This window comes from Molothrus aeneus, chromosome 18 (genome assembly GCF_037042795.1).
Source record: "Molothrus aeneus isolate 106 chromosome 18, BPBGC_Maene_1.0, whole genome shotgun sequence".
In the NCBI taxonomy this organism is placed as follows: domain Eukaryota; kingdom Metazoa; phylum Chordata; class Aves; order Passeriformes; family Icteridae; genus Molothrus; species Molothrus aeneus.
In genome coordinates, this window is record NC_089663.1 from 6,094,196 (window position 1) to 6,121,222 (window position 27,027).

Sequence of the window (27,027 nt, forward strand, 5' to 3'; positions counted from 1 at the left end):
TTCATAATCTAATGTAGAGTAAGTATTTTAGGATAGAAAAGCCACTCACCTGGGTCAGTACTCACTTTTTGGGCATCACAATGTAAAAAATACATTAAGCTATTAGAAAGCATCCAAAGGAGAGCTACGAGGGTGGAGAAGGGTTTGGAGGGAAAGCCATAGGAGGGGTGTACAATGCTGTCAGGCATATGGTGAGATTTTTGAGGTGATCCTGATGATCCCTTCCAACTGAGGTTATTCTAGGATTCCATGAGTGCTGAGCGCGGGGAGGGCTCAGTGAAGAGGAACCCTGGGGAACACCTTCGTGCTCCTTTCTGCTGTTTTCAGCCCTTCTCTGGTGGCAGAGGGTGTGTGAAAGGAGAGCACCACAAGCTGCTCCAGGCAGAAAGCGGCGAGACTCTCTCGTCCCGCCCGTCCCTCTCGCCGCGGGCCCCGGGAGCCCCGCCCCGCATTCCAGGCATTGTTTGCGGCCCCGCCCCACTCGGGCCCGCCCCCGCGCGTCCCTTAAAGGGGCCGGCACCACTCTTCGCCCCGGCCCCGCCCCGCCCGCCCCTCCCGGCCGGGCAGCGCCGCCATGGCGCTAGAAGTGGAGCCGTCCGCGGCTCCCCTCAGCTCCTTCCTGAGGGACTTCCCGGCGCCGCTGGGCCCGGGGGAGCCGCTGCCTTGGAGCTCCGCGGGGAGCGGCGCCCTGAGCAGGGCCGAGGTGCCGGGCGCGCTGGCCGAGCGAGCGAGGAGCCTCCTGGGCAGCAGGTGAGGGGACGGTGGGGCGGGCAGGGACTCCGGCTGGGCTGCACCGGGGGCGCCGCCGGCGGCCGCTGTGAGGGAGCGGGGCCGCCCCGGCACCGAGGCCGCAGCAGGTGCAGGCGCGGGAGGCGCTTCCTCCTGACGCGGGGCCCGCCGGGGGCGGGGGAGAGCCCTTAGCGTCTCCAGGGAATTTTAGGTTTGGAGATTTATTTATTATTATTCCCCCTTCTGAATTACTTTTGATGACTGTTGATAGCATGCTTCTATTGAGGCCATAGGCCTTCGGCCCTGTGCCTTCATAGGATTGTTTGTGTGTGCTTTTCAAAGCTATTGCTCTCCCGCTCTCCGTGCGGAGTCAGTTACAAGCCCGCAGTTGGCGCGACGGGGCCGTTCCGGTGCTGGAGTGGCAGCAGCGAGAGCTCAGGTCCCTCAGGGCACCCGAGTGGTCAGCCGGAGGTCGGGGAGGGAGGCAGTCCCTGAGGTGCCTCGCAGGGCTGCCAGGGGTAAGGGGCGAGCCAGCTCCAGGGTTGTTCAGCTCCCCAGCCCTCACGAGTGGGACGTGCTCGTGTGGGTTTCTCAAGCTGATGTTTTCTTAAAACTTCAGGAGCGCAGTCACACCACTGCTGGAACACGCAGCTGCTCATCAGTGATGCTTTTATCATCCCCTGACTGCATCCTAATAACCCTCATCCTGAACAGCTTAGACTTCGTCTTCAATGCTGCTAAGAATTTGATATGACTTATTTTGGCAAGTTAGTGCTTCATCAAGAACAGGTTATCTCCCACCAATTCCCCTCTATTAATGCACTTCGGCAGTAGGGCCTGTGCACTCCAGCTGTTAAAAAGTTCCTACCACAATCTGCTTCACTAACCTGAGCAGTGATTGTGAATGGTCTAAAAGAGCATGAGTGGTGATCAGTGCTGAGGTACTGCGGTGTGGAGGAGACTGGTTCTGGTCGGGTATGTGCTGAACGTTACCTGGTTACTAGAGGAATTTGATAGATAGTAAACATGGTTTGAATTAATTGCCTTTTAAACTATCATCCACTGAGTTTATGAACACCAAATAGGTTTTGTTGTTGTTGAAAGTGTATAGGTGGTTTTTAGATATTTAAATTGTTCTGGAAATTTGTCTTTAAAATCAAGTTATTCCTGCATATTAGAGAGATTATTATGGACATAATATCACTCATCCCTTAAATAGTATGCCTAAATCTGAAGATGAAAAATGCATACTAAAGAAATACAATTTCTTAGTCTGTAGTTTAAAAAGGCCCAGATAATCATTGCATTTTTTAGTTGTGCTTTGACTAAATTGCTCTTGAACAAAACACAGCTGTGTTTTGTTCCACAGTGAGATTGCAAATTCATCACGTGCTTTGAATCTTTGAACTCTGTGGTGCAAGGGTGCTTCTGGGTGAATGCTTTAAAGAACAAGGTAATGCCAATCTTGAACAAATACTTATCACATGGCACCCAGTATGCCACGTGGGCCAGGCTGGTGCTCTCTTATATTGATTTAGAGAGGAAGGTATGAGGCTGTAGAGTTATGGGATGTGTTACTCAAACTGCAGTGCTTTAAAAATCAGTATTTCTGAGCTGCATGTCTGCTGACATTCTGTTGTTGTCTATTGGGCACAGTAACAAGTGGAAGCAGAAGAGGAATGCTGGTTTTGCAATGCTTTCACCTCACCTGTCACTCCTGGTGTTTACACAGAGAGAAGCCTGCCAGTGTCAGAAGCTTCATTTTTCACATACCTGCCCTGCAGCCAGTTCTGGCTCCACAGCCTCTCTTGTGGAGCTCCCCAAGTCCTGAGCTGGCAATTAAAAAAAAAAAAGGGGGGGGAAGGAGAGCTAAGGAAAGTAAAGCAGAATTGAAGTGCAGTGATCTACTTATTCTTCTTTTTACAAAATGTTTGTGAAAAACAGAAGTAGATAAGAAAAGTGTTTTTATGAATTCTCGTGGCTGGCTGCAGGCAGCTCTGTGTTTGGGTGGAGCCATGAGTTTGGGTGTAATGTAGTGTACCTGAAGTGTCAAATGTAGGGATCCCTACGGAATTATAGCTCAGGTTTGGACTCCTAAGACAAAGAGAAACCTCATTTTCCAGTTGCAAAAAGGCTGCATTTTCCTGTTGGGTAGGCTAAGTTCTTGCATGTGGAGAAGACTGATACAGCCCAAGGCCAAGACAGGAATCTTGTGTTTTGAAATTGCAGGCCTTCTTATAATCCCTGCAATTAGGAACTAAAACTGAAGTCTCTGATTGTGTGAGAAGTTGCCACCTTTACATTTTTCCCCCATGTTTGCTACAATGGATCAATTCAAAATACAGCTTTGAAGGCTAAATAAACTTTTCTGTTGATGTGAATCCTCAGTAAAATAGATGAGGGAGTAGTAAGGAAATAAGTGATAGAAGGCTGTTAAAGATTTTAAGAAATGGAAAAAAAAGGGTGAGGACTGACATTAGAAGACACTTAAATGTTTGTATAAAAGTTGTTGAAGATGCAGAGGGGGGCCAGATCAGCGACTGTGCAGGAGGTCACTGTAGTTGGGATCCAGCAACCTGCAGGCTGTCATGGCAGCAGCCCAAACACAGGGAGGGCAGCTCGCTGAAAAACACACCCTGAAATAGCACTGTGTTATTCTGCATAGGTTTAACACTCTCAAGGGTTATTGGATGTACCTTGCTGACTTCTGGTGTTGTTGCTTGATCTGTTTCCTGAGTGTGAGATTTCTCTAACACTGCAGCATCGCAGAATGTATTTTACATGGTGATTAGCACTGATGAAGGATTTTTGTGTAGATCAAAGTGTTATTGGGAAGCAAGTTTGACACTCAGTCCTGCTGTTCTGCTTTTCATTTCTGTGTTGTCAGGTACTCCATTCACACCTGCACAGGTGTTTGGGTCTTGCCCAGAAGGGCCCAAGCCAATCAAGGTCCATGGCCAATAAAGGCCCAGCAATATCCTTGGCTCAGGAGACAACCTATGGTGATGTTCAGCTTCTTCCAGTTGCTTGGAGGCACAAACCTTTGTGATTTGCAATGAGGAACGTTGTTCCTCCACTACTGATCAGAATTTCTGTTGAGAAGAGAATGGGCCAAGAAACAACTTTGACTGGGTCCAACAAGGAGTTTCTGAATGCTGTTGCTTCTCCAAGGCTGCACACATCTTCTTACATGGAAGCAGCTGGGTTTGTCAGGCCAATCCCTGAATGGCCTAATCTAAAATGAATTATTTTAACAAATTTCTGCAAATGCAGCTACCTCAGTAAAACACCAGCTAAAACAGCAAACCATTTTGCTCTCTGGCATGCCTTGTCCCTAAGTCACTAATCTGGTAAAGTTTTGCAGATATTTCTACTTTGAATAGTTCATTTAAATCAGTGGAAGAACTGCCTGCTGCTAATTGCAGCTAAACACATGCACAACATTTTGAAGAATCAGAGCAGGCTTAAGTAATCTTGTTTTGCAGAAGTTCAGTTAACATACACTTTTGGGTAATAGCTATGTTCTGATAGCCTATGAAAATAGGTGAATGTGAATGAAGTGACCATTAGTTACTTCCCAAGCTTTAGAAATTCACCTGAAATATTCCTGACTTTCACTGCAACAGAGCATGAGATGAAGTCAGACCCCCAAATATAGAAATTTCATCTTCCCCTTGATAGGAGCTGAAACTTGTATGGCCATCCTGTGACATATCCAAAGAACAATGTGAAATTGCTGCAGCCTTCCTGTTGGAGGAGATTTACTACAATAACAGTTGAGAGACTTGGGTTTCCTGTTCTGCCCCCTCCCAAGCAATCTGCTGTTGCCTCAGCATCCTGTTTTGTGTCTTTGTGCTCTACAATGTAGTGCTCACACCAAGGTGTGGCCCTGGTATCTTTATTTCTAGTATTCCCTTCTTTTAGAGTAGTTAATTCAGCAATTCTGATATTTTGATGTCTAATGTGATTTAAGTATGAGGAGGGGAAAAAGAAAATCTTATCTTGCTTCTGATTTCCCAGTCTCTTCTTAAAATACTATTTAGTCTCTTCCTCGGTGAAAACTAATTTCTACTGTGACCTCTGCTTTTAATAAATTCCCTAAAACTTACTTCCTTATTCTTAATTTGAACAATTTGTTGTAATGCACTGGTACTTCTTGCTTGGGAACATGTTTGCATATTTTGCTCTCATAACCTGTGTGAAACATCCTTTCTGTTGTTGTTTGAGGATAAATACTCAATTTTGAAACAACATGTTTAGGGTTTAATTGAAAAGTGGCTTTTGTGGAATTAAGCCTCTCCTGTTCTGCTGTGGGGTTTTTCTTCCTGCTGAGAATAAAATGGAAGTAGCAGGTGACTCTTCACTGCACATTTTGTATAAAAACTGTTCAGTAATGACTGAAGGGCCTGAACAGATGGATTCTAAAGCTGCTGCTTCTGGTAGTTTCATAAGAAAAGCTGAGGAAGAACTGCTCCATGTAACCATAAGAGATGGAAATTCTGTGTGTGGCATTGTTTATGTATTTGTTTTGCTTCCCTCTTGTTCATCTCCTTTAATGACCTGATGTCATTAGCACAGGAAACAACTTCCTGTGCATTGTAGAATGTCAGATGTTCTCTCTTTAATGGATATATATTTGTACTTTTGTGGCCACCATCACCCTGGGAACTCTGGGTACTGCTCTAATAAATGCTAATGCTTAAAGCTGCTTGAGTGGAAATATTCTGTAGTTGATTATAAGAATAAAAAGCAAAAGGGAAATAAAAGCAGCAGATTGGGGAGAAAATACTGAATACAAGCAGCTTTTGTTTATGAGGAAACTTGTGACCTGCTATTATTTTGGCAGTGTGAGAGGATCTTTCACTTGCTGGAGAACTGCTGCCATTTGCAGATCTGCACTAAACCCGCTGCTGATAGAGCTGCAACGTGCTAGAAACACACCCTGAGCCTGCAGTGCCAGAGCTGAGCTCTGTGGGATCTTCTGTTCCAGAGCCCATGGAGCAGATAAGGCTCCTCTTCCCTCAGATGTAAGGCAGCTGCAGCTGACTTATGCTAGAGCTCGTGCTCTCAGATAAAACACTTGTTCTCAACATGTGTGTGTATGCACAGCCTGAAAGGAAAAGAGGATTACACACTGGTGCACTGGCCTGCAGTAGCACTGCTGCCTTGTTGCCATGACTTTGGTAGTAATGTCTAGAAACAAAATTAATCACTTTTTTTTTTTTTAAATCTGAAACGTAAGTGATCAATACTTGGCCAAGACAGCTGGTAATCTCTTGTGCTTTATTTTATACAAACAGATTTCCTGACAGTACTGTGGGAGAATGTGTGTATTTGGAGTGGGGGGAACATGAATTCTTTTGCTTGCAAAATAGGGGCATAAAAATGCAGAAGGCTTTGTGTAAACATGGAGTGTTTGGCATATCCTAGAGAGGCTGTGTACCACCCTCCAAGGTGACACAGAGCTCAATTCTCAGCTCCCAGTGCTCAGGAGCATCTTTTTGGGGTCTGCCATCTGCTGCACAACTGAGTGCTCAAAGCCATTGTAGGCTGGGCATGGAGCACTGCAGGAAGTCTGTCAGCTGTTTTCTAGCCTTTACAAAAAGTGTAGTTGTAGCTGAGGCTCTGGCCAAGGTCTAGTGGTGCCTTTGATGCTCTGGATGCTTCTCTGTTACCCAAAAAACTCTTTGCTAGAGACTTCTGAATGTACCTCTTAAACTGGAGGGGAAGAGGTGGAAACATCTTTGAACTGGTGACTTGTTTGCACCACTTGCTGCAAGTATACTGGAGATTTAATGACCCAGATAAAAAATGAGTGAGAAACTATCTTACTATGTTTCTGCTTCCCAAAAGAACATGTATATATTTTGATGTTTGTCTTTCTGAAGACTGGTACTAAAAGGGTCAGTAACATCTTATGATTGACCTGATGTACGTGAGTACACTGTGGCTGTGGTGGTGTGACAGCTGGTCTTTTGAAATGAAAAAAAAATAGATAACTAAATTGTATTGCAGAAGAGAAACAAGGTGAACAAGAGAAGTAAGTTCTGTTCTATAATTTATGCCAAATCTAAAGTATGCAAAACATCATAATTGCGTTCTACTTCTGTGGGTAACTTTATTTTGGCCCAGAGGTATGTGTATCAATGGAGCTTTGCATAGCTCCATTTACCAGTACTGTGTGTGTCCAGTAGTCCTGGATCTTTCAAGGAGGAGGGTGGCATGTAAATTTAAGTGTCATCTTTATTAGCATGAGTATTGCTTTACTCTTTAACTTACTTCTTTTATTTGTACTCAGGTTTTTGAAACAAATCTTGTATTTTGCTGTGAGTAGCTGGAGGAGACGAGCTCCCTGCTCCAGCCACTGTTGATCTGACTTCAGCTGCTGGTGAAGCTGTGATGCCTCGTCTGCACTGTTACAACATGCTTTAGTTCTTTTAAAATATTTTTTATTGTGGTCAGAACACACCCTTTATGTTAGCAAAGAAATAGCCTGCAGCAAAGGAATTCAAGGTCTGTTTACTACTAGCCTGTGTGTGCTGAGGCTGAGTGTTTGGTGTTGCGTGTCAGAGAAATGAGGCTAACGTGTTTCTTCTAAACATTCCCCTGAAGTAGCATCCTGTGCATGTAACACCCCAGCAGCTTTCCTCTTCTTCCCAATACAGTTGGTTTTCCACTGAGGAAACAGCTACAGTGTTCCTTGTGATTCATGGAGATTAAATTATGCTTGGGTCAGCTCATCACTGGGGTGTCTTGGGCTTCTTTGAAAGGAAGGTTTTAACAATAAGTGACATTCTTCTTTGCTTACAGGAAAGGTTTGAAGTCTGCAATGGTAATTGCAGTGGGTTACTTTTGCACTGGTTGCCATAGGTACTGTGGCTGTTTCCAGATACTCTCCAGCCAAGTGAGACCTTGTAGCTCTCAACTAAAGCAGCAGTTCTTGCTCCTTTTTAATGACACATTTTGTTAACTCTTAAAGCCTCTGATTTAGAAGGTGAACTTAGAGCTGGTAAATGTTGAACCTGAATGAAAGATGCTATTCCTTGGAGCTCCACTTACTTGAGCTCAAGTGAAAACCGGTCTTGCCAATATGGTAATGCTGTGATGAAGATTTAATAAAGTAATCACAAATATCTTCTGTTCAGAACAGAGTTTGAACTAAATAGGTTTGGTAATTTTTAGACTTCTTTTTTCAGTGTATCAGAATCAATTATTTGATGTTGTTGCTGTCTGCATAACAAAATCCCAATAAACAACCACTTTCTTATAGATTTGCAGAACTATCAAGTGGGAGGAAATACATAGGAAGCAAAGCTGAATGAAGCATATCTGTACTGAGGAATCACAAAATTTCCTTTTTAGGAACTGGGTGGCAACTGGAAAAAGTTGAAGGATGTGACATAACTTGTACATTTTCTCTTTGTTATGGGCATCCTGTAAGCAGAGATTTATACATGACTTGTGCATTATAGCACTTAGTAGATTTCCTTTTGTTTAAGCTGCTTTTTATGGACCCAGTTCAGCAATTCTGGATTCTGGAAAGCAGAAATGTACAAAATTTAAAATCAAAGTATTAAGCCCTCTTCTGATCTTGAGCTGTGAACCCAGGCTAGATATGATTTTTTTCCTCCAGTATAGCAGAGAAATTCTGAAGATGTCTGAAGCTGTGGCTCTCACTGTGCATCTAAATGCATTGCTATTTTCTTAATGTTTCTTGTCTCTATTCTTGGAGCTGAAACGTGCTTTGACTAAAGCTTCTGACTTTCAGCAGTGTCAACAACACATCTGACATTGTTTGCGGGGCTTAGATTTTCATAGTCCTTTCTTTTTCTCTTACATGAACAACAACAGGAAGAAGGATTTTGGAGGGCAGAGGTGCCATATCTGTTTTGGATATATTTCTTGCCTGACCTTTTAAAAGATTGTCTGTCAGTGTCAGAGCCATTATAAGCAGGCATTGTTACTTTAAATGAGCTAGGAAAGGAACTGACTCCCCTAAACATATCAGCCTTAAAAAAGAAATAAAAAGCCACATTCTGTTTTCCCTTGATGTGGCATGACTGCAGCTAGCACTGAAAGAGCTGCAAACACGTTGCCATCTATTTGAAGTACCGAAGTAACTCATTAAATTGGGCTGTCACCGCCACAGAATGCATGGCATAAAGCAGGCCTGTGTTGGAGCCTGCTGACTGACACAATGCTTTCTGTTTCTGCCACAGGAGGTACTCATACATGGCTGTGAGGATGTGACAAGGCCCCTCTTTCAGGAGCACAATGGCAAAATGCATTTCAGCTTGTTGTCACTGGGATCTAAAACCCCGCAGCCTTCCCCTCCCTGCCCTTCTGTACACACAAACCACTCATCGCTGAGCAGCATCACCGACCAAATGCTTCCACTATTTCATACTCCCTAGCAAACCAGTTCCATGCAGAACTTTCTAAATGTTTCCTGGGAAAACAAAGTCTTGTCCTTGACTTGCACCTTAATGTGGTATTTGCTTTGGTTGGGTAATTCAACACCTTGTGGGAATCAAACGCTCCATGAACAATGGATAAAGTGGCTTTTTATGGATGTTGATGCTTATTCTTCATTGTGCTCATAGAAAATGGCTGGAACATGTTTTGTATGTATACTGTAGTTGTTAGTGCTTGCCATGAGGCTGTAGTGAATATAGGAGTTATTTTATAGTAGCCTCCTTTTGGAGTTAGATGGAACTTATTTGTTTACAGATTCAAAAACCTTATAGCAAGTGTGTGCTTGAATAAAGCATTGAGTGAGCAGGAGATGGTGAGCAGACCATGTAGCATTATTGTGTTCTAGATGCCTACCTAAAAGCTTTGTCTAAATAACAAGTCTTGGAGCCTCTTTTCATCCTAGTCTCCAGTCTCAACTCTTTGCCTGGGTGGTTTCTTTGGAAAACTTCCAGTCAGAATAAACTGAATGATAAGGGCTGTAGGTTAGCATTAAGCATGACTTTTCTTGTGAAGGGAGGGAGAGTTCCAAGGAACTTTTTAGAGATTTGCATCTACCACAATGATGAGATCTTGATGCTGTCTGTGGTGAGATAGTTGACTGCAAGCAAGAAATGCTGTGTAGTGAGTAGAAACAAAATGTGTGTGTTCAAAGGCTGGAATTGAAGGTAGCAGTTCCCATCTGAGAGCTCAAGAGAAAGAGGTACCATCTGTGACTGGAGTGTGAGGCAACAGTTTGAAAATATGATTCATACGCTTCTTCCTCTTTACATTCTTGAGAAAGCAGTTGTCTAACTGAGGATCTTACTAAAGATTTGTGTGAATAAATATTGAACATATGGTTTGCTCTACTAGTTTACTAATGAAGTTTGTATTATTGTGTGTAATGGTTTCTAAGTCTGAGGTCACCAGCCATACACTGTGAGGTTGTAGCTCAGTTTAAACTAATGGAGTCTATTTTGCTTTCCCTTCCTTTTCTTACCAGCAGAGATGTTTCACCACTTCTTGCAGCATCATTGATCCATGCTGCAGTTGATGAAGTTCTCCAAAAAGACTTGACTGAATTTAAGCTGCAAAATGTGGAAACAGAGGAAGAAGGAGATGAGGAAAGGGTCACCTGTAAGTATACTTTTTCTTCTGTCTGTGGTTTTCCCAGAGGCTGTCTTTCAGAATAGTTTAGTGTTTTGAAATGTTTCCCAGATATATTTGGTTAGGCTGCCTGGCAAGCAGCAGTGAATGGGACTTCATTTGCTTTTGCTGTGTACCTGTGGGATGAAAGGAAGCTGTGCTGGTTTTGTGGGCAACATGCAAACACAGTGTCAGGAGCCCTCACTGATCCTGTGCATTGGCTTTCTGAAAGGGAAGAGTGTGCCCTTTTCCCTTTGGCTGAGTGACCCTATTATTCCCATGTTTTGACATTGACATCACAGTTGTTGTACAGCCAGACCAACACCTTCAAATCTTCCATATAAACCATCTTGCTTTTGTCTTGGCAACCAGATTCTGGCTCCTCCACATCTTAAACATCCTGAAACTCCAGATCTTTCTCTTGGCAAGTTGCTCGATAGTTTGTGGCTTTATCAATGACTTCTTCCCACTCTCCCCTATAAAAGTGAGATACTGAGGGAAAAAGAGCTTTGCATGTCTTCTACCTGATGCCTGCATTTTTTTCCTGAGTGAACTGGAGAGAGAACAGACCTTGGTGACTGAGTATTGGGTTTGTGCCTTGTGTAACAGATGGTCCTACTGCATTTATGTACTGAAGTGTTTAACATTAGACTTCACCAAACCTTTAGTCCCAGTGCCAAGAATTTAAACGGAGCAGGATGCAGGCAGAATAGAGGATAAAAATGGAGAAGAGATGTCTTAGGTAAACCAGTCTGTTCTGCAAGAGGAAATACTCACCCTTCCCTTTCCCTGGGACGGATTGAAAGGCAGTTCAGTGTGCCCCAAACGGAGCAGTGCTGTGGCCAGGATATGACACTTCCCAGAAGCTTCTTTCAGCATTCACGTCCAAGTCTGAAACGGCAGGAGGGGGAACTTGGTTAATTAAGTCGTGCTGCACCCTCACTATGTCATCCTTTGCCCTAATGCTTGTGGCTTTCACTCACTGCAGCTACCCTGGCCTGGGGCAGGATTCTGCCTTGAGGAGAAGCTGGCAAGTATGAATTTGGTGTGGCCAGGTCACTGCAGCCTCCACAGGAAAGTCAGAAGCAGCATATTGTAACTCACCTAGGATAATTATGTAGGTTTGCACAAAGCAGTTGGAAACTGTTATCAGAGCACCCTGCAGTCACTGTGCTGCAGACTCTTCATTGACTCCCATGAATTATCTTTGAGGTGAACTATAGCAGTAATACAGGACATGAACTGCTATACATTTGTGAGCCTAGGATTGTAATATGTAGTTCTGTGTCTTTTGTAAATCTTGAGCCCACAAACCAAAATGAAACCTATCTGAAAAATAAAGAAATAGTGTTTAGAAACAAGGAGTAATGAAGAACTTGATAGGACGTGGACGTTTTCTTGGCTACAAGCATTTGATGTCTCTGGTTACTATATACTGGGGACATTTGCAGAATATTCAGGCTGATGTTTTGCTCTGAAGGCCATAAAGATAGGGCTGGAGTCTACTTTTAAGATAGTGCAGGCAAAGTTGGAAAATCCTTGGATGAGTTTCACGTTGAACTAGTTCACATTCTCTCTCACTATTCCTAGTTGACAAATGCCCCAGAGCCCTCCCTGTTCTGATGGTTGAAACCTTCTTTGATTTCCATTTTCCATATTCCTGTCTATTTTGTTTCTTTGTTCTTGTCATCATTGCCATTTAGACCAAATCTCTACTGACCATTCATTCCCCTATCAAACAGGATGGAAATTGGCTCATTGTTCAGGTACTTGAGTCAGCAAGGAACAGCTACCTTAAAAATGTTCATTTTTCTGCCCCCTTGGACTGTACTTGTTTTCCCCATCTTGTAATTGCTATTACATCACTTTAACTGTACAACTTGAGGGAAAGCTGTTCCTCCTGCTACGGCACAGTATGGACTCTCTTCCTGCACTGCAGTAATAAATCTGCCAAAAAAAGCATTCTTGGAATGAAAGAGAAGTGATTATATAAAAGCAACGGGGGGGAAATGTGTGCATGTGTGAGTACCACTGTTTATGGTACACTGCAGAAGCATTTCTGCTGTTAAGATACTAAATTCTTTGTCAGATGTCACAAGCTTACTATTTAAACAGCAATATGTGTCTTCTGGTCAGTATTAGTCTAGATGTTTACAAATATCTAAGCTAACAGCTGTAGGCAAGGCTGTCAGAGATGCTGTCCTATTTAGTTATTTTGTGTTTGGGATGATTTAATATCTAAAGGTTTTTATAGCTTGTCCATTAACACCTACATATTAAGCAAATCAAAAGTAATTTTGGTTAGTATGTAGTGGCTGCTCATCAAAGATGTGTGTTTAAATTTAAGCTTTCAATTCTCCAGGCCCACAGATGCATCTGAAGCTGGCCAGCTACTGTTGCTGCAGAAAAAAAGCTTGAGAACCAGGAGTTGTAAAAAGGAATTCTGAGGAAGCTTTAATGCTAGCAGTGTTAGCAGGAGTCAGGATAAAATAGATATAGGAAAGATAGTTCATGCACTGTAAGTCTTTAGAGTATACAGTAGTGACCAGCAAATTATTTTTGCTCTATAAATGTTCTTTTCAGTGCGTTTTGAAGTTAGTTGATTTAGCATTGAGGCAGGTTTTTCCTGTTCAAATAACAAAACTTTAAATTGTTACCTGTTTGGAGGGATACTGTGTTGCAAAGCTAGACACAATGCCAAGCACCAAGCCATTCAGTCTGATGAACAAGTTTGGATTAATTGATCTTTGGGATCTGTCCAGAAAAGGATTTGAGTGTCTGGCTGGAGCTTTTCACGCTATGCCCAATGAGTGTTTACAGTTCTGCTCTGTAATGACAAAGCTGGAGAGCAGCGGAAGTGTTCTGTCCCTGCAGCTCCTACAGCCATGAGTATTTACAAAGATAAAGATAACAGCTTAAAATTCTAATCTGTTCAGCTCAACTATGATTTGAGCTATTGACCTTAGCAAACATTTTCAGACTTCCTTGTTGTTTCAGTGGAAGTGGTTCAGTAGGACATAACCTGACCCAAAGCCAGCCCAGTGCTTTTTCAGTCCTTGTGTCCAAGACAACAACAACCTCATCTTGAAAGTTTTTCTGCCCACTTGATGATTCCCTTTTATTTTTCAGTATGTATTAACTCCTACCACTTAATTTTACTGATTTTACTTGCGTAATAATAACATTTATGTCTAATATATTAGACTGATTTTTTTTTTTGGGTCTTTGTTATGATTTTTGTAATGTAATCACCTGCTTGATAAACCTCTATTTTCAAAAAGAACTAGCAAGTAAAGAAGCTGCTGTTATTCTTAATTTTACACTATTTTCCATTGCAACTTTCTCTCCACATTATTCTCAGGACCTCATTTTAATTCTTGCAGAGTCTGTAAAGGCAGGGTGCTGGACAGGGAAAGAAACTCGAAGGAAAGACAGGCCAAAAGATGGAGTAGTGTAGGAAGGTGGGCCAGAGCACTCACTGTTTTGCCTCTGTGCTGGCAGTGCTGGATGGGGACTCGCTGCAGCGCTGCTTTTTTAACAAGCTGCGGGACGTGTGCTGCGAGTGGCAGAAGCAGCTGCCGCCGCTGCGGCCCCTGGCGCGTTTCCTGCTGGTGTCCATCCACGCCATCCGCAACGCGCGCCGCAAGATGGAGGATCGCCACGTGCTGCTGCCCGAGTTCAATCAGCTCTTCGGTCTCTCAGTAAGTCTGGACACAATGGGGGGGCTGGCTGGGCAGCTTTGCAGCATTGCTGTAAGCACAGGGCCCTGGTGATGGATGGTCTGTGAATTTGTTGCCATAAGTTATTTGTCGTGTCTGCATTGGAGCAAGGACTTGGTGACTCAGATTGCTGGGGGCCAGCTACTGCCCTGATAAAGAAGTGATGCAGGGAGGATCTTGTGACTTTGGGATTCATGTCATAAGTTATGATATGGGAAGTTCACCTAGTGTTATGTTGCTGGAGTTAAAATGTTCTTGTGACTGACACAACTTATATATGGATTGAGAGCAGCCATGAGGAGCAGGACTTGGGGGTGTTTGTTGATGAGAAGCTCAATGTGACCCAGTGATGTGTGCCTGCAGCCCAGAAAGCCAAATATGTCCTGGGCTGCATCAAAAGCAGGGAAGGCAGCAGGCTGAGGGAGGGGAACCTGCCCCTCTACCCTGCTCTGGTGAGACCTGCAGAGCTGTGTCCAGCTCTGGGACTCACTTCATAAAAATGAGAAGAATCTGCTGGAGCGAGTCCAAAGGAGGCCACAAAGATTATCAGAGGGCTGGAGCACCTCTGCTGTGAAGGCAGGCTGAGAGCTGAGGTTGTTCAGACTGGAGAAGAGAAGGCTCTGGGGACACCTTATAGCAACTTCCAGTGCTTAAAGGGGCTACAAGAGAAAGGCTTGGAGCAACCTGGTCTAGTGGAAGGTGTCCCTTCCCATGGCAGAGGGGCTGGAATTTGGTGGTCTGTAAGGTCCTTCCAACCTAAACCGTTCTGTGATCTGGAGAAGAGCAGTTGCACAAGTGCAGTTCATGGAACTGCTGGAGAACTATATAAGCAGCAGTCTGCTCCTTCAATGCCAGGTTATTCTTAAGGACATTAAGTGACTAACAGCAAACAAAGAAAAGTAATTGGCCTGCAAAGTACCCGTTTTATCCATTTTGTACCTGTGTAAATGGACTTGAATTGTCATTTGTACGGAAGAAAGCCCAAAATAAAGAATCTTTGCTTGTTGGTAGCAGTCTGAGCCATTTTGGTTTGAATGTCTTCCTCTCTCTCTCCCTGCCAAAGGATGATGTTGATCGTGCTTACTTTGCGGTGTTCGATGGCCATGGTGGAGTGGATGCTGCCAATTACTCAGCAACACACTTACATGTCAATGTTGGGTTACATGAAGAGATTGTTAAGAATCCAGGTGAAGCTTTGAAATGCTCTTTCCAGAAGACAGATGAAATGTTTCTTTTCAAAGCCAAAAGAGAGGTGAGTGGGTACAGATTAATTCCATTGTTTTTAAATAACACTGAGAACTGTTGGACAATGTGGTATTATCCAGAAGATTCTGACAATACAGTTTATTTCAATCACTGGCTTCTTTATGAAATTATGCTACATGTAAAGATTGTCTTTGATCAAATTATTTCTTATTTTGAGGAAAACCAGTGCTTGGGAGTTCAAGATGAGTAATTGAAAAGAAGTGCTAAAGTGATTTAAATGATTCTGACATATCAATTATTTGAGAGAATACTGGTGCCTTCTTGTCTAAACCAGGAAGCCTCTAGATGTTCTGCTGTCTTACCTCTTACCTGGAAAAGAGATTTCTTTCTTCCAGATAATATGGTTGCTATCTTCCTCTTTCGTGTCCCTCACTAGTGTCACTGGTGATTGTAAGTGAAAAATGTGTTCTATGATTTAAATCAGACTCCTCAGTTCATTAAACTTATTGATTAAACTTTGAATTTAGTTGGTCCAATGAACATTCTTTCTTCAAAACCACATTACACTGTTTGAGAACTCTTACTATAGCACTGCTGTGGAAGTACTCATTGTCAATATCTTTATTTCTGTCTATGAGGTACGAAAGAGGGACTAGCATTTCATAAGGTCTGACTCTCACTCATCTTTTCAGGGAATCTAGGACAGTTAGATGTTTTCCCTCTGTTGACATTCTCATTTAAATACTCAAGGATAAGGAGATCTGTGTGGAGCAAGGTATCTGTAGTTGCTAGGGTGGAGAATGTGAAAGGGATTGGAGAGACGTGTTTGTTTGTGAAATACTCATTCTACTGAAATTCAGCTCCTTTTGCTTTTCTGCATGTCTGTTTTAAACAACAGAGCTCTTAGTCTCCTAGATCAGCTTTGGAATTAATAGCAAGAGAAGGAAGAACATAAGAGACAGTATTTATCATCTGCATATTAGAAAATATCTTTATAAACAGTTTATTTCACACCTCTCTACTGTCTTGTACCCTTTTTTTTCAAGTACCTGATTTAGGATTAGCAGGTCTAATCTGCTGCATTTAGTGTGATCAAGTCTAAGTTTTCAATATTGCCATATATCCTAGTGGGGCTTGTTGAGTATTCATACCCGTTTTCCTTCTGTAGAAGCTGCGGAGTGGCACAACAGGTGTGTCTGCATTGATTGTAGGGAGCAAACTACACATAGCATGGCTGGGGGACTCTCAGGTGATGCTGGTGCAGCAAGGGAAAGCTGTGACATTAATGGAACCTCACAAACCAGAAAGAGAAGTAAGTCTGACTTGTTTTTTCCTCTTAAGTGTGTGATGTCAGATTCTCTCCTGAAACCTTTTGGAGTCAAGCCTTTTTAAGTGTTTGGTGCTTTACCTAATTACATATACTGCATAGGATGCATGGGATTAATGATTTCTTGTTTTGTGTCCACTCCTGTGTCTTGACAAGGTGATCCTTACACCTTACCTGCTTGGAAGTACTAATGAATGGTACTGATAGTCCTGACTTCAGTTCCTGCTTAGACTACTCAAAATTTGCAGGAATTGAAGACTTTCACAGGCTTTTTGTGGGAATTTAAATCTGCCTGTTACAGAATATCTTAGTAATTTGAGAATAATAGCAGTTTAAAATATTAACAATGGTGCAAATCTTTCGTTATATGCAGTACTGTCAGTGAAAAGCTAATGCTGATCTATTGGCCTAACTGGCTTAAAGTGTATTGCATTTCCTATCTATTTTCATAGCCAGATATTTTATTCCATGAAATTGGATGGGGACTTTGCAAGTTTAGCTAGCATTGCATGACCCTTTGCCTTCACTGCATGAATATTTGTAACAACTGAGTAGTTAAATGAGTATCAAGGCAAAGACTATTGTTACTTAGCTTAGTTATCATGTATTTCATTCTGAACATTTATATATTCACCCAGCTGCTGTATGGAATGGGAAGAAGTGGCAGGAAAATTTATTCATCCATATGAGAAAGCATGTGATGATATAAAAACCTGAGAATTCTGCTTTTCTGTGGACAAGCCATAGGAGGGATGGAAAGTAATGGCTTTTTTCCAGTAATCCTATGTGCCTGTTTCTGTGCTAGATTCTGATATGTGTGTTTGCTATATTCATTGTAGAAATACACAAACTGGAGCAGCAAACAAAATGTATTCCACTGTTTTTCAGGATGAGAGAGCAAGGATTGAGACTCTGGGTGGCTGTGTAACCTACATGGACTGCTGGCGGGTCAATGGTACCTTGGCTGTTTCCAGAGCAATTGGTGAGATTCTGTACAGATCAGAATCTGTAAACTTTGGATTAAATTTGATTGAAACACACCTCCTGAGACTGTGTTTACTGTAAATGGTGTCTTGTTCAGCATTAAACAAATAGTAAACCCCTTACTGTCTTTCCCATAAGGCAAGGACTTACATGCCTTGCAGCTACATCAGCTTATTGGTTTTACCATGAGAATAAAATGTTTTATTTTGCATACTAGCCATGATAGTCCTATTTTTTTTCTACTACTAAGATCTTGCTTCCTATAAATGTCTAAAGTACTGTAATGTTTTACAGTAGTTTAACAAATATGCAGCATTTAATTTGTAAAAGTGGAGGAAGCAATAAATGTTTGTCTAGCCTTTTTTATCTGCTCAAATGTCTGAATTGTGAGGGGGTTTTGTCCACTTTAATATGAATGTATCTTTCTCCTGACTGTGGATCTTTCTGCTTAAGTCAAATCACTGCATTCTCCTTCAATATCCAGCAATTTAGGGCATTTTAATTGTAGTATTCTCACAATCTTATTAAACAAGCTTACTTTGCTAATTGCCAATTAGGGCAGAAAGAGAAAAAAAACCCTGAGCAATACAGATAAATGTAAAGTATGAATGGGAGCAGATTAGTATGGAATTTGTATAATGCTATTTGGATCAGTAGCAACCCATGTTTGGTAAGTATGCCCATACAAAACAGATAAGCTGAACACAATGAGCAGATTCTTAGGGCATTGTGATGTATGTCTGGATAGCTGAGAAAAATTTTATTTTCATGGCATTCTGAAGGCTGTACAGGAGGCACATCTGCAAAATGAAGGCCTGACTATCTCCTTGCACAAATATATTTCTGAGAGAAAAAACTTAGGAATAAATTCCTTATTTTCCCTGCAAAATTAGGGGGGTTTCTAAGGAGTTACTTTAATTTTTACTTTCTAAGGGGTTGCTTTTAATTTTTAAATTAAAGTAACTCCTTAGAAACCCACCAGATTTAGGTAGGTTCCAAGCATCCTTAAAGAAGAAAAAGTCTTTGTGCTTATTTCATGGCTTTTAACTACTCTCATTCTGCATCAGGTACCTCTGGAACATGATCTGGCCATCCTTGAGGATGGTAAAAGCAATGGGTGGGTAAAGAAGGACCTGTTTACATCTGAAGTAATCAAGCCTTTGCTTTGTATGTTTGTCTCAGGTGACATCTGCCAGAAGCCCTATGTCTCTGGTGATGCAGATGGAGATTCCTTTGAGCTGACTGGCTCAGAAGATTACCTGCTCCTTGCCTGTGATGGATTCTTTGATGCCATCAAGCCCCATGAGGTTGTAGACTTGGTGCTGGATCATTTGATGCAGACCAAAGGAGTGGGGCTCAAAGCAGCAGAGAGACTGGTGGCTGCTGCCAAGGAGAATGGATCCAGTGACAACATCACTGTGCTGGTGGTCTTCTTGAGGGATCCTCAGGACATCCTGGCAGACTGTCTCAGAGACTCTAAGAGCCCTAGGGCTGATGATGATGCTCAGAGCTCACCCTTTACCTTCCTCAGCTGTGAGGCAGCAGCCGCACAGTGACAGAATCTGTTTAGTCCAGAAGGTTCAAGTAAGTTCACGTAAGGAGCTGTTTTCCAATGAAGAAGCCTCTAATACAGTGGGCACAATGTATCAGGAAAAAAGACAAATGGACAAATGTGGAACAGAAAGGCAAGAGCCCTTTTACTGAGTTCCCATTTGTCTTTCCCTTCTCCCTTTTCTCCCCCCTCCCCTGAAAAAACACTGAGCGGACGTGGAGATTTGTACAGCTGTTTCATCTCTGGGAGCAGACACTGAAGTGTGTCCCAGGGCTGTTGGTCATAGCCCTCTGTCCTGGAAGGGTAAGAAACCATAATAGGTATAAGCTAATGGATGAGAATATGCATTTCATGAATTCTGAGTGAAAATTTGAATTAGTGCTTTAAAAGAGCACTGTATGTTGTACTTAACTGTGATGTTACTTTGGAAGGTGGAGGGGAGAAGCTGTCCCCACCACAGAAAAGCTTCTTCCTGTGTGTGTTCTGTAGGAACAGAATTGGGGTGCAGGGACTGGCTGACTCCAGTGTGCTGTGTAAGGTGCTTATGGTTTGTACCAAAGATAGTACAAGAATGATGTGGCCTCTTTATTCAAACACAAACATTTAACATTCGTGTGTATGGAGAGGAGAAAATAAAACTGGATGCTCCAGAAAAGCAGGAAAACTAGCTAGAAATATCCCAGGGAAAATGATAGAAAATCAACTGCTTTCTGGGATGCGCTGGTTTATAAACTGGAATCTGATATTTAACTGCACTGAATTATTTCTCCCTAACAAACATGCTTATTGGCTATTTGGCAACCTGAAAAGACCCCTCTTGTGGTATTTGAGAGAGATCTTTACAGTTTGTGTGCTCAAGCAGGTAAATCTCCTCTTCCTGCCACTATTTTGTGTACAATAACAAAGGAGGAATTTATTTTTCTTGTGTTTATTTGTTAATTTTCTGAACTTTACATTTGAGGAATGTTTTGCAGTGTTACTTTATTTTGTTGTGGTTTTTATTTAAACTGGAATTTTCAAGTGGCTCTGTCTTTATTACCTGGTGTAAAAAAACTGACTACCCTCAAGTGCCTTAAATATTTCACCCAAGGATTTCTGGCTGCCTATCATAGTCTGGTGAGCCAGTTCCTAATTTTTTTAATGTGATTTTTTGTTTTCATTGATGCACTTAAATGTTTCAGTTTGCAAATTATTTAGTGGTAACTAGGTTTCAAGAAAACATCTTTCATTGTTGCCAAATCTTGTGGTTTGTAGTAAAAGCTTTGCTGTGACTTACTCCCTGCCCTGTGCAGAATGCTCTAGAGGTTTAATCATAAAGTAACAATCTGAGTAATTATTTCATTTAAAAAGTAACTTCTGGCCTTCACAAAAAATTTAGTAACACAAACTAGAAACAGTTTAGTAACAAATTTTTTTTCCTAATGGAAGGTTAATTTGGCCACACTTCATGAACCTTTTGGGTCAGAATAACTTTCTAAGAACTGTGAAGCTCAGAGGATGAAAGAAGTGTAATGAATATGTGAGGGTGTTTGCACAACTGCTCCATTCATGACGTGCTAGAGCCTGTGGTTGTGTTTTGTCTTGCCTGGCCAGCAGGACTCAACAAGATCTAAAGGCTCAATGGTAAATTTGTTATTAATTTCAGTGTCTAAACAAGAAGTGTTTTGCATCTGGCAGCAAGAATGTATGCCACATTTAGAAGCACATGTCATTGCAATATGTCAGCCCTATTGATTAAAATATGGTGAGCATTAATGTTGCTTGGGGAGGAAGCTGAGGCAGAAGAGCTGAATGGCTCAGAGGAAGAACAGAGCAGCACTGTCTGTGTCCCCAGTCTCTGGATCCTTTGCTGATGTGGGATGGTGCAGTGACCCCAAGGGTTTTGCTGGAATGACTGAGGACGATCCTACAGTTTTTAACGTAGGAACTCCTCAGTGACCTCCTCTCTCACTGCACCACAGCTCACACAGCAACTGCCTTGTTTTGACACAGGGGCTTTTCTGCTGAGAAGGCTGTAAGCAGTTTTCCACCCTACATTTTGGTGTCTTAAAATGTATGGGGAAGGATTTCCATTACGGCAGCCTGGTGGGTGGGCATCAGTGTTTTTAGTGAGCCTTCTTCTGTTAAGGGAGCCCTTAGGCTTGTTCAGTAACCTCCTTGGCTTTATCAACTCCTCTGCCTTTGACTTCTAGCCAGATATTCAATTCCATGCTAAGTCCTGATGACCACTAGTGCCTCTTGGTGTCTTTGAAATAGTTCTGTTATTAATAGAGTAAGAATCATGCAGAATTGATGGCTATCTGAGGGTTATCAGGAGAGGGGAAAATTATTGTAGTTATGAAGGAAGGTGTGAAATATTGGTAAGTTCATGATATGGTTTAGTTTCTGAAATTTGCCAAATTTCCTCAAGGTGAAAGGGATTGAACAAGCCAAACTCTTTGTAATGGTGATTTTTTTCAACCTTTTCTGGGCAGATTTGCATTACAGAGGAAAGAAAGTCCCAAGTCTTTTGATGGATGCTTGCAGCTATGTGAGAATATAGGTTTTTGTTTCAAATTTGATAATTTCTGTTTTATGGGAGCTAAGTGAAGTGGGCCTTTAAAAAGCTGTCTGTGGCAATCATAAAATCTAATTCTGAAGCAATGCTCTAGGGAAGAAATTCTGCATTCTTAGAAGCTGTTCCCTTACATTTGCATTCATTCTGACTGACATAGTGCTTCATTTCTTTGAGATGTAAATGAATAGGAACAGTCTTTGAGAAATCAGAGAGATTTCAGCATGGATTAAAAGTATTTCTCTCATTTTCAGATACTTCTTATTAGCTTTAAAAAGTCTGGTCAGGTCAACAGAAATTGTAATGGGTCAAAAAAGGCAGTTTGTATCCCATAGCTAGAATAAGTAATTCCTGATGTGTCATCTACAGGGAAACTCCAAATACGGTTTGGGGGAAGCTGTAGAAATTAGCTGAAGTATTGAAGACAAATGTTCAATAATTTTCACGTCTTACTAGACCCCAAATGAATGTCTGCTGAGTGCATTTTAGCACTCAGTAGAAGAAAAAATTGCTCTTTAGAGGAGCCTGAAATTTTAAAACAGAGCACACTGAAATTCTTTTGTTGTTTGGCTGGAAACTGACTTCAGTTCTTCTGCTTAGTGGGTATGCAGCATCTCTTTTGCTTATGGGTAATTCATGCTTCTACCTTCCCTTCCTTTCCCCATCCTCTCCTTCCAAGCCACACCTAAGACAGTGAATATTCTGGGTCTGACAGAGACAAGATGAAAGTTTTGCAAATAACATTTGTTTGGGGGGTTCATTTTGGCTTTTTTTTTTCTGAGAATACGGATGATAGAAACACAGGAAAATTCTTAGAACAGAGAGAGATTAAGTAAAATCCACCCTCTGAGTGATGGAGGAGTGAAAGAGAGAGACAGGAATGTATTTAAGTATTATTAATGCCTATTTTAAAAAGGAAGTGGGCTGGAAAATAGAGCTACAAATGTCAGTTCTTTAGAGCGAAATACCAGTGCTTGAAGAATTAGAAACACACCCATTAAAAAGGCAGAGCTCAGCTGTGCTAACTCTTGTCTTCAAACAGCCAAAGAAGGAATAGCACTAAAGTGTCCAAGGTGACTTTCTGTGACCCCTCAACACTACCATGGCAGCTAATGCTCCTAAATGGATTTTTCCAAGCATCCTCCTGTGCTCAGAGGGAGCAGCCAGCCTCTGCAGTTCCTGGTCACTGTGCAAAATGCTGCTGTGAGTAAACCTGGAGTATGTTCATGAGTGGGGGGGCTGGTGAGCCCTGCAGGATGAGTAATTGGGCACCGAGTGGTTACAGCAATGCTGGCAGCTGAGTAGTGTTAATCACTGTGATGACTTTAATAGCATTTAATAGACACTTATCTCCATTCAAAGTCAGATGTGATACTGCTCTTTTAAAAAGCATTTCCAGTGCCATTAATCTTCTGTCATGAGGAGCCACTAAAATTTCCTTTTTTGTTGGATGTTGGGAAAAGTCCTTCTCTTGTTTTCTGAATTCTGGAGAGAAGTTGGCTGTCTACACTGGAAAACATGTGTTGAGTTGATAGCTTAAATCAGTTATTTGGGGTTGAAGCTTCCCTCTCAGGCAAAAAAAAAAAAAACCCAAGAAACCAACATCTAAAGGCTAACCTAAAAAAGGTGTTTCCAAAACAAGTGGCTAAGAACTTTTGTAAATGGTATTTGTAAATGGCCTTGCAAAAAAGGTAACCAGCAAATACCGTCCATCCATAAAGGGCATAGACAGTAAAATCTAAGTTAATATTCCAGCTCTACTCTTAGTGCAAATTTGACTCTGTTGGTTAAATTATTTGTATTCTTGTGGATGCAGGTACTGGATGTGTAGCACCAGCCATTGTCTGTTTCGAATCTTACAGTACTGAAGTATCAAGCAAATGCTTTAGGGAGCAGGTGGGGGGATGTTAGCCACAACAGAGCAGATTGCAGATGATTCATGTATAATTTAGCTCTGGTTAAGCCTGAATTAAATTTCCATGCTTAGTTCTATTACTGTCCCTTTTGCAATTGGGCCTGTGCCTTCAGACAGATTCCTACTAGGAAAAAATGGTTGATTTCCCCTTTTTGAGGAGCAAATGTTCATCATCTGATGAACAAAATGCCACCCAGGAAGGATTGGGGAAGGAGAAAAATGAGCTTTCAAATGAACACGAAACTGCCCAATCTACATGAAGTTGTATACTCTCCCTAAACACAAATTTATAGCAGCTCTGGTTGCATTTGAGTAGTACTGGAAACCAGGGGGTTTCTGCCAAGCTCATCAAAACCTTTCAAACAGCATCAAAACCAAGAGGCTGGTCCTCTCTGTGTTACTAAATCGAGCCACTCAACCAGCCAACCCTGTGGAGTATTTGTTTTTTAGCATTGACAGCCCTTAAAAGCTAACCCAGACACTTTCTGCATGTGTTTTGGTTGGATTTTATTTAATTTAAAGTTATTTTTATTTATATAAGTCATGTCAGCTGAGAAGTAAACAAATGGGGACTTGAAGGAGTGACTGCACTTCTGAACATGTATCTGTCATAGACACTTGTTAAAGTAATGCCTTAAAAGGAGCTGGTAGGGTCTTGTGACAGAGAACCTTATCTCTGCATGGAACAGGAAACCAACATCTTCCAGAGAATCACATAAACCTTTATTTTGGTGTGACCCATCAGACCTGAACACTCTTCTGTGTCCCTGGTTTAATGCATGTTCCAAGCTGCACACGCTGCTGCTCATGCACACAAAGATAAACAAGGGACAGCTGTGTTGACCACATAGAAAATTTAGCAAGATGCAGCTTTTGTTAAGTAGGAGAGGACAAAATCAATAGGATAAGAAATGTTTTCAAGCTTCTTGGAATGCAAACAATAGAATAAAAAAAAAGCAGCCTAGAAGTGTTGGCAGTGCACTGTCGGCTGAAAACCACTGTTTCAAGCAAATGAATTTGGCTGTGTTGTGATGTCTGCTTTATTTTGATAACAAACTCCTCTCAGTCAGAGTTTTATGTCTTATTATGTGCCTTTTGGTTGAAGAGACAAGATACATTCAGTTCCTTAGAAAGTTAAATATATCTAGGCTTTCTGACATGCTAGATCCTGATTATGGAATTTTCTCTCAACTATTAAGTCTGATTACTAATTTCCAGGAGATATTGATATATCAAATACTGAAATTATTACTGATTAAATGGTTTTGGATTTCCATGCAAGGGAATGTCATTGGTCCTTCCTGATCAAGTGGATCACTCCTTGAAGTTATTTATCCCTTTCAAGACCATACATTAGGCAGGTAAAAGGTTTGTTGCTTTGGCAAATGGAGTTGGAATGTGTGACCATCATTCCTGCCAGGAGCTATTTATCCTTTTATCAAAGCAATGATGCTTCTTTTTGGATGTCTAAGGATAAAGAGATAATAGCTAGGAAACCAGGGTGAAACCTTTGTGAAAAGGCATTTGGCTGAATATTGCATGATTAATGCTTCTTTCTTTGTCTGTTTTCCCCACTTTTTTTTTTCTTTAGTGTATTTAATAATAGCAAGATTTTTTTTTATTTGGGGTCAAAACTTTATACTGACAAAAAAAAGTCCAGTATAAAGTTTTTAACTTTAAGTTCCTTTAACTTAATGACTTTAATTACTTTGAACTTCCTCTTCTGAAAGTCAGTTCTGCTCTGTGTCCTCCCTATTTTATTCCCAATTTTCTTTTTCTCTATCTTTTATGTCCTTTTACATTGTCACCCTCTCCCTCCACAAAATGCTGCTTTTTAGGCTAAATAATCTGTTGGCTGTTAAGTCAGTTTAGTTGCCACTTTGTAATTTTCACTTCATCTGTGTCCATAGTGAATTTGGTCCAATCTGTGGAGGCCTGCAACACCAAGAGTGTAAAAAGAACCATGTCAGCTAGGAAGATAAGAGACTACAATAACTGTTGCTTTGGCATGGACCAGTATTGGATATGTAAGAAGAAAATCCTGAGATTTGTATTTTACTTCATAGGAATACTTAAGCTTATTTCAGGTAACAATAGCTCTCACCCTGATTACAGGAGTTCAGAAACGTTCTTGTCTGTCTTTCCTTATTCCTGCAGATAGTTTGTGTTTTCAAACATTTGCACTGTTGAGAGTGGGGGAAAAGCTTTCTGCCTTCCTTGCCCTCTGCAGCTCTCTGTCCCAGCCCAGCTGAGCAGGGTGGGAGCAGCAGCACAGCCCCAGCTCAGCCACCTCTCAGCCAGTGCCACTCTTCAGGGCCTGCCCGTGCTGTAACGCCCGTGCTTGAGGAGTGGTAAGTCAGACTCTGTAACTACTCCTGCTGACTTAAAATATATCTTCTTATCAGTATTAAAACAGTACAAGAGCAGAGCTGTTGCTTTAGGCACATTTCTTGCCACTGTGTTGGCTGATGAACCTTGAATGGAAGTAAGAGGGCCAGTGACTTTGAAATAGGAGCTGTTAGCCTAGTTTTGTAGAATCATAGTCCTTATTTATTTTATATGCTAATCTGCACTTGTGACCCTGAGCAGAAAAGCTGCAGTACAGCAGGTTTTATAAGCTGTGGCTTAACCAGTTATCTAGTCTCTTAAAACTCTTATTTAAGCTGACTGGTTTTATGCACAAGTTGAAAACCTGTTGTCATTGATCATTAAATGCTATGCATATTGTACATTCATTTACATGGATTGTTCTAATAGTGCTTGTGTGTTGTATGCTACATTACCATATTTTTTATATATGTATGTATTGCATGAGGTTTAATTGTTGGGAATTTTTTGTACTGTCACTTTTGTATTCACACAGTGCCTCATGTATCTATTTGCATATTGCAAGAAGTTGTTTCAAAACAGTGATTGGAAACAGGTGGGGATAAGAACTTGCCACTGTAGGATCTGATGGTTCTGAAGTATTAATAAAGTATAGTGACTCAAAGCACTGTTTGTTTCTTTTCTTAAAGATCTATTTCATTCTAATATTTCAGGTGCCTCATGTTGTAACTTTTTTCATGTAGGTCATGGTGCACATCTTTGAGTGGTTACCCTGTCTCACCACGTTACCTTTCTCCATAGGGCTTTTCTGAGAAAAGAGAGCAGTGGCAGCACTAGAAGGAAGCAATCCTTGGGATTGCACAGTGTGCTTACTTGAAAAGATGAACATCACCGAAACCATTCAGGACTGTGTACCTCTAATTTGATCTATTCCTTCTTTTTCCCAGCTGACCACAGTGACAATGCAGGCTAAGTGGGGTGTACTGCTGGTGTCCTGCAGTAACAGGATAATGATCTGAAAGACTCTTTTGCAGCCAGACATGGTGACAATTTATTTACTTGAATACTTGTTTAAGAAGTGGTCTTTGACCACTGAAGTGGGAGGCTGGAGAG

The 27,027-nt window shown here is 41.6% G+C and overlaps 1 protein-coding gene across 3 annotated transcripts; it reads left to right on the plus strand.

Moving 5' to 3' along the window:
• The first annotated feature begins 574 nt into the window (after positions 1-574).
• On the plus strand, positions 575-26,578 carry PPM1F (protein phosphatase, Mg2+/Mn2+ dependent 1F). 3 transcript variants are annotated; one of them, XM_066562094.1, is made up of 8 exons: positions 575-750; positions 10,187-10,320; positions 13,831-14,030; positions 15,112-15,300; positions 16,423-16,566; positions 17,470-17,563; positions 18,748-19,149; positions 22,714-26,578. In XM_066562094.1, exons 1-7 carry the CDS (start codon positions 575-577, stop codon positions 19,119-19,121), a joined length of 1,311 nt encoding a protein of 436 aa, XP_066418191.1. In that variant the 3' UTR covers positions 19,122-19,149; positions 22,714-26,578. The 3 variants fall into 3 exon arrangements, with proteins under 3 accessions (XP_066418191.1, XP_066418190.1, XP_066418192.1); XM_066562093.1 differs by having other exon boundaries at positions 18,748-26,578; XM_066562095.1 differs by having other exon boundaries at positions 10,190-10,320; positions 18,748-26,578.
• Positions 26,579-27,027: the final 449 nt, after the last annotated feature.

Bases quoted from the DNA above. Each gene is read 5' to 3' on its own strand.
- PPM1F (XM_066562093.1), top strand. From the start codon at position 575: ATGGCGCTAGAAGTGGAGCCGTCCGCGGCTCCCCTCAGCTCCTTCCTG. The intron at 10,321-13,830 runs GTAAGTATACTT...CTGTGCTGGCAG, and splicing joins AGATGAGGAAAGGGTCACCT to TGCTGGATGGGGACTCGCTG. The intron at 15,301-16,422 runs GTGAGTGGGTAC...TTCCTTCTGTAG, and splicing joins TTTTCAAAGCCAAAAGAGAG to AAGCTGCGGAGTGGCACAAC.